At 41.6% G+C, this 7,183-nt stretch overlaps 1 protein-coding gene across 7 annotated transcripts in view; it reads right to left on the bottom strand.

The window, feature by feature from the left end:
• Window positions 1-313: 313 nt before the first annotated feature.
• ranbp3b (RAN binding protein 3b) overlaps window positions 314-7,183 on the bottom strand; it is a 114,715-nt gene continuing 107,845 nt past the window's right edge. For 4 of the 7 annotated variants that reach the window (XM_070859841.1, XM_070859842.1, XM_070859848.1 and 1 more), the window contains 3 exons: window positions 4,752-4,935; window positions 2,439-2,516; window positions 315-1,851 (listed from right to left, as the gene is read on the bottom strand). In XM_070859841.1, the coding sequence (XP_070715942.1) occupies window positions 2,455-2,516; window positions 4,752-4,935 (246 nt within the window). In that variant the 3' untranslated portion in view covers window positions 315-1,851; window positions 2,439-2,454. Of the gene's footprint in view, window positions 1,852-2,438; window positions 2,517-4,751; window positions 4,936-7,183 lie in introns of all 7 variants that reach the window. The other 3 variants (XM_070859847.1, XM_070859845.1, XM_070859843.1) reach the window with 3 other exon arrangements.

Here is a 7,183-nt window from a genome sequence, read left to right as displayed (position 1 = left end):
TCCACCTCGATTATTATATATCTATCCCTGCTGGATGCCTCCCCCACAGCTGGAAGACGACTGGGAACTCAATATTTAGGGAATCACTGCCATCACGTAGCTGAGGTTTGGCATTATATTTTTACACAACTGCAGCCTTGATTTCATAAGTGCCCTTACTCTTCAACTGATAATGCTTTGTATATCGTGGGTAAGATGAGTTGTAAATTTGAGAAAAACATTGATGTCATTCACAATGTGAAAGAAATCAGGACTGCAACAAAAATGTCAAAAATACTATTTTTCGACAAGTTTCAAGAAAGTTTAATTCTATTTAGGTCAGATCCTATGTATAAATTTAGCATAAGTTAGACTAAACCTTTCCCAATTACCAGCAGATACTCCAAGGAACCTAGTACAGGTATCATCTGCTAAACCCTACTTTCATAGATTGTGAATACTGTCAAAATGTTCAACAAAGAGCCAGGCTTCAGACACTCAGACATTACGGATTGTAAAATGTAGAGGTTGGCACTCTGGAAACAGAACTAGTCAAGAGAGATAAAGAGTACAACACCCTCACACAACCTATATAACATGAGCAGAGTGTTTTGTTAAATGTTTAATGTAATTCAGAAATACATTTTGATATAGTAATCTTACACAAACTTATCAACCACATCAGTAATGATTTCCTCTAGGAGCTAAGGCTTTTAGCAGAAAGTAACCACTTTCCAGCTCGGTCCTGTTGGGAGGGGGGTGGGGGAGGACAGGATGGGTTTTATTCTATTCTTGTTTCAGAACTCTCAACTATTCAGTGTAAAGAAAGCTACTATCAGCCCAAAAAGGACTAGCTACAGAGACAGAGAAAACACAAACTGACCTACGCGGATCCAACCCCAAACTACATGGAGCGCTTCTGAAGAAATAAACAAAAAAAATAAATTGGAGGTTTTTTGTCTTTTTCTTTTTTGAACAAGGAAACATTATATACTAATTGCTTCTGTGCTAAAATTTAACTATTACATTTCCGCTTCCAAGGCTTGCTGCAAAAGCAAGTAGACAGGTAAAGGGAAAAGCACACTTTAATTTACAGCTCAGTAACCTCCCAGCATCTCCCTGTGTTTTTCCCCCAAATTTACCAACGTTCTTGGTTACTTCAAGAACAAAAACATTAATGTGTACAAAAAAGCCCGAATTGCAGGATTCTGTGAACACACAAGCGTAACTCTTTAAAGAAATAAAAAAAAACAGCACAACACAAATCCCAGTAATAACATTGGAAAAATGAGAAATGGGGCTCTTTGCCTAAAGTCCATTGTAAGTCAAAGTCTGTTAATTTTACTGCTGCTTTGAGATGCAATCCTGGCAAATTCTCCTCTTCTAAGATGCAAAATCTGACCTCTGTGCACTCATCCGCCAGAACATAAAATGTGTATATGTGTGGGTGTGAGAGAGAGACGGACACTGGTAACTACAACCCAGAACTTCGTGCACACTGGCTGTACTGAATAGACAAGTCCCATTGGAAAATTGAAGTGCCTTGCTGAGCTATTCAAGAGACAGAGAGCAAGTTTCACTCATCAATATGATGAGCCTTTGCATCCCAAACTGAAAATCAGCAGTTTCTCAGTCTACTGGTGTGAAAGCCATTAATTCGGACAAAACACAAGAATAGGAAGGCACAGGCCGCCAGTGAGCTGTGCTGGGCCCAGTCTGGAGTTCATCTTCAACACTGCCTGAAAAAAAACACTGGTCTGGGGTGTCCACAGAGGTGCCTGCAAGACCCTGGAGCAGAAAACTTGCAAGCGGATTAATTCCAATGTCGCTATGTGCTTCCTGTAGTCTGTTTGTCATCTGTGTCACATGGACCTGCATTAATAAAGAAACAAGTATTAGTTAATCCACATTGGCTGTGTTCTGAAAGACCTTTCTTTATTAGAATCTTAAAATTCAATGATATCAGGTGTGTGTGAGATATCATTCAAAAAATCCAAGGAAAAGATGACTTAGCACAACAACCATATAAAAAGGCCACTGGGGTAACCTACTTTTCAAACCTGTTTTCTCAAATGTTTTAAAATTAAATTGAGTGTTGTATTCTAAAGTGAAAACCAGTCAAATCTATCAGGCGAGAATATAGAACAACCATCAATTCATACTCTTGTGCGGCAAAATATTCAAGGACACGACTCTAGCAGAGCACAGAATAGTAACTTATCAATACAAATATCACACAAGTACAAGAAATCTCGGCACTAACAGATTGGATACAATCATGACAACTTTATGTTTCAAATTATTGGTTGAAACAGACTTTGAGAAATAGACTGGGAAATGTTTCAGATAATCAGTGACACTTTTTAAAAAGTTCAGAATATTAATCATGGGAAATTTCAATTACTCAGATATTAATTAGGAAACAGCGGAAGAACGAGTAAGAATAAAAAATGACTTGCAGTTATATCGTGCTTTTCACGACCTCAGGACGTCCCAAAGCGCTTCACAGCAAATGAAGTTTTTTTGAAGTGTAGTCACTGTTGTAATGTAGGAAACATGGCAGCCAATTTGAGCACAGCAAGCTCTCATAAACAGTAATGTGATAATGACTAGATAATCTTTTTTAGTGTTGTAGGTTAGGGGATCAATATTGGCCAGCACACCAGGGAAAATTCCTCAGCTCTTCAAAATAGTGTCATGGAATCTTAAGTCCACCTGAAAGGGCAGGTTTACCCTCAATTTATCATCTCATCGAAAGACGGCATCTCTGAAAGTGCAGTACCCCCTCAGTACTGCACTGGAGTGTCAGCCTAGATTCTATGCTCAAGTTTCTGGAGTGGCGCTTGAACCCATAACCTTCTGGCTTAGAGGTGAGAGTGTTACCACTGAACCACGGCTGACACTATGAGAAGAGCATGTATCTAGGTGGTACCATATTAATTCCTTATTTGGCTTATCAAACAACGAACTTAGTCAGTGGCTATTCTGGATCTAATCTTTAGCGGCAAATGTTGTATACCTGGATTTCAGGCGATCATTTGACACTGAACCACAGACTGTTTCAGCACAGAAACAGGCCATTTGGCCCATGAGGCCATTTCAACATCGTGGCTACAAGAATAGGGCAGAGGCTGGTTAATCTGGAACAAGTGGCTCACTTCCCATCAACTTAAGGCTCAAGTGAGGCATGTGATGGAATTATCACTATTTGTGTTAATAGGTACAGTTGCAGCAACATTTGGGTATCTCAACACCATCCAACTTAGAGCAGTTTGCTTCACCAGTGCTCCTGCTATTGGACTCAACAACCACCCTCCATTACTAAAGAATGGTGGCTATGGTTTGTACAATCTACAGGATGCAGTGCAACTTACCATGGTTACCTCGTCAGCATCTCCCTCCCCTCCAATCTCTACCACTAGGGACATGAGCAATGTCACAGAACACCGTAACCTCCAGGTTCCTCTTCAGGTCTCTCACTATCCTGTCTTGGACATACTGCCATTTCTTCAATGTAGCTAGGTGAATATCCTGGGATTCCCTACCTAACACCATTGTGGGAGCATCATCAATACAAGGACTGCAGCAGTTCAAGGAGAAGGTGCACCTCTATTTTCTTTGGGCAACTAGGAATAGCCAATAAATGTGGTCCTATCATTATGCATATCCCAAGAACAAATTCAAAACTTGAAATGTGCTGATTTATTACTCAGTCATTGTATAACCCCCTATTGAATGCTTGCCTCAATCCTCCCAAGAGCATACTGAACCGATTCACTTGAATTCACTGCAGGTGTGCAGAGCCTATTTATATTGTCACTCTAAACTTGCATTCAATCTGCAATTCCAAAGCTAGCTGACAGCTTTACTCACGTTCCCCCATTCTTGATGTCAGCTGGATGACGTCACCACACTGCACACTGACGTAACTTTGTGCTGGGCACCTTGACTTCATTATTGGTTCTCAAGTGTGATATGGAATCTGATTTGTCTCCAAACTTGCATCAACTTTAGCACCACAGTGAAGTGGAAACTGCTTTGGTACCAATGCTGTAGGATAAACTCACTTTTATGTCTCTGAATGGAACACAATAATCAGCAGTGCACCTTTCTTTTTTAGTATGCTTCTATTAATGTTCTCTGCCAACATGTTTTTTCCTATCTGATGTAGGAGTGGGCAGTCACGACCTCAAGATCTCTGCACCAGAAGGAATCAAGGTAAAAAAAAAACTACTTGCAGACCAGATAACCTTCCGGCCTCTAAACTATCTTTGTGTTTCAGTAAATTGTCCAAAGACAGCATCTTTCAAGTTGGTCGCTGGGAAGTATCCATGACATTTTATTATGTCTATGGGAATGGATCTCTGTTGTCAAAAAAAACTCCGAGAACAGCCCATAATGAAGCCTATATATAAGTCAACTGCCCCCTGTATGTGTGAAGTTCTTAAAGGGATAGTGTCCTTAGATCATTGTTTCTTCTAGGATGATACAAGTTCCTATTTATTTGTGGAAAACAAATGAATTAAGATTGATTTTATATTCAAAAACATTAAATGATTTTTGATTTTACATTAAGGAAGGTGGAAGACTGCAGTTAAGTATAAGTGACATGCTTATACTTTAAATTGAGAATAGCACAAGATCTGCTTGAAGTTCTTTACTTGCAGTTTCCTTCTCAAATTAATTGCTCAGCAGACATTATTGTGCTCTCCAAAAAATTATGGGCTTTGAAAAATTCATCATTACTTATCATCACCCAACATCACACTTACCACTTGTTGATGTTGCAGGAACAATAACTTCATCGTCATCATCGCTATCTTCCTCATTTGACTGTGTCACCCCCGACTCTGAGGCTATGCATGGAGGTTCTGGTTCCTGCTCAGAACGACTTCTCAATGCCAAAATACGGTGATGTAGTGCTGCATACAGCTGTCCAGCATCCTTTGAACTGGCCTGTGAGGAATCCAAAGAGGCAGAACTTTAGGCTGCATAGCAATTTCTTGACTTAAGCAATGAAATTTGTAATAGAGTCAGGGCGATGGCAGAGAACGGGGTTGTCAAATGATTTATCTGTTGTCATTTGAGTGCAACATATAAATTATCATGATTTCTCATCAGTCTCAAGATTATGCCATGGGATAAAACAGATTACTGTCTCCACTAAAATAGTGGAAGAAGGAATTTTAGTTTAACTATTACGCATTCATATGTTTGCATCTTATGGTACAATTTTAGTGTCTTTGTGATCATTAAGCTTAGACAAAGGCAAACTATCCTCCTCGTCCTTCTTGACTTGTCTGCAGCCTTTGACACAGTTGACCACTCTATCCTTCTCCAATGCCTCTCCACTGTCATCCAGCTGGGTGGGACTGCACTTGCCTGGTTCCATTCTTACCTATCTAACCAAAGCCAGAGAATCACCTGCAATGACTTCTCTTCTCGCTCCCGCATCATTACCTCTGGTGTCCCCCAAGGATCTATCCTTAGCCCCCTCCTATTTCTCATTTACATGTTGCCCCTTTGCGACATCATCCGAAAACACAGCGTCAGTTTCCACATGTATGCTGATGACACCCAGCTCTACCTCACTAGAACTTCTCTCAACCCCTCTACGGTCTCTAAATTGTCAGACTGCTTGTCCGACATCCAGTTCTTGAGCAGAAATTTTCTCCAATTGAATATCGGGAAGACCAAAGCCATTGTTTTCGGTCCCTGCCACAAACAGCGTTCCCTAGCCACTGACCCCATCCCTCTTCCCAACTTCTGTCTGAGGCTGAATCAGGCAACCAGGCTGTTTGCAACCTTAGGGTCACATTTGACCTCGAAATGAGCTTTCGACCACATATCCAGAGCATAACTAAGACCGTCTATTTCCACCTCCGTAACATCACCCGTCTCCGCCCTTGCCTCAGCTCATCCACGCGTTTGTTACCTCTAGACTTGACTCTTCCACTGCACTCCTGGTTGGCCTCCCACATTCTATCCTACGTAAACTAGAAGTGATCCAAAACTCACTGCCTATGTTCTAACATGCACCAAGTCCCGCTCATCCTGTGCTTGCTGACCAACGTTGGCTTCCTATTAAGCAATGTCTGGATTTCAAAATTCTCATCCTTATTTTCAAATCCCTCCATGACCTCATTTCTCCCTATCTCTGTAATCTCCTCCAGACCCACAATGCTCCCCAGCCCGAGATGTCTGCGCTCCTCTAATTCTGCCCTCTTGAGCATTGGTGGCCGTGCCTTCTGTTCTGTTGCCTAGGCTCATAGAAACATAGAAAATAGGTGCAGGAGTAGGCCATTCGGCCCTTCAAGCCTGCACCGCCATTCAATGAGTTCATGGCTGAACATGCAACCTCAGTACTCCATTCCTGCTTTCTCGCCATACCCCTTGATCCCCCTAGTAGTAAGGACTTCATCTAACTCCTTTTTAAATATATTTAGTGAATTGGTCTCAACAACTTTCTGTGGTAGAGAATTCCACAGGTTCACCATCTCTGGGTGAATAAGTTTCTCCTCATCTCGGTCCTAAATGGCTTACCCCTTATCCTTAGACTGTGTCCCCTGGTTCTGGACTTCTCCAACATTGGGAACATTCTTCCTGCATCTAACTTGTCTACACTCGTCAGAATTTTAAACGTTTCTATGAGATCCCCTCTCATTCTTCTGAACTCCAGTGAATACAAGCCCAGTTGATCCAGTCTTTCTTGATATGTCAGTCCCGCCATCCCGGGAATCAGTCTGGTGAACCTTCGCTGCACTCCCTCAATAGCAAGAATGTCCTTCCTCAGGTTCGGAGACCAAAACTGTACACAATACTCCAGGTGTGGCCTCACCAAGTCCGTGTCCCAGTTATTCATATAGTTCTGTATCTGTTAACAGTCTTTAAGTTCTCTCATAATGCAACCCATTATCTCTTTTTAATATCATTGTTGCCATTTAATTATCTACTGTCTCCCATTAAGAACTGTATAGGTCAGGCTACCTCCGTGTGTGTGCAGGTGTGTTTGTTGGCCTGTGCGTCTGTTTGTGCACCCGCTTTCCTGTGTTTGTGTGCCTGTGCGTCTGTATGTGCATGCACGCTCATGTGTTTATGTGCCTATGCGTCTGTATGTGCGTGTGCGTTCGTGTGTGTGTTTGTGTGCCTGTATGTTGTGTTTTTCCCTCCGTCTTCCCATTGTTTTGTTCCTTAAATCCTCTTC

This window comes from Pristiophorus japonicus, chromosome 18, assembly GCF_044704955.1.
Source record: "Pristiophorus japonicus isolate sPriJap1 chromosome 18, sPriJap1.hap1, whole genome shotgun sequence".
Classification (NCBI taxonomy): Eukaryota; Metazoa; Chordata; class Chondrichthyes; family Pristiophoridae; genus Pristiophorus; species Pristiophorus japonicus.
Note: the sequence above shows the minus strand (reverse complement) of the source record. Positions and strands in the feature narration are given on the sequence as shown.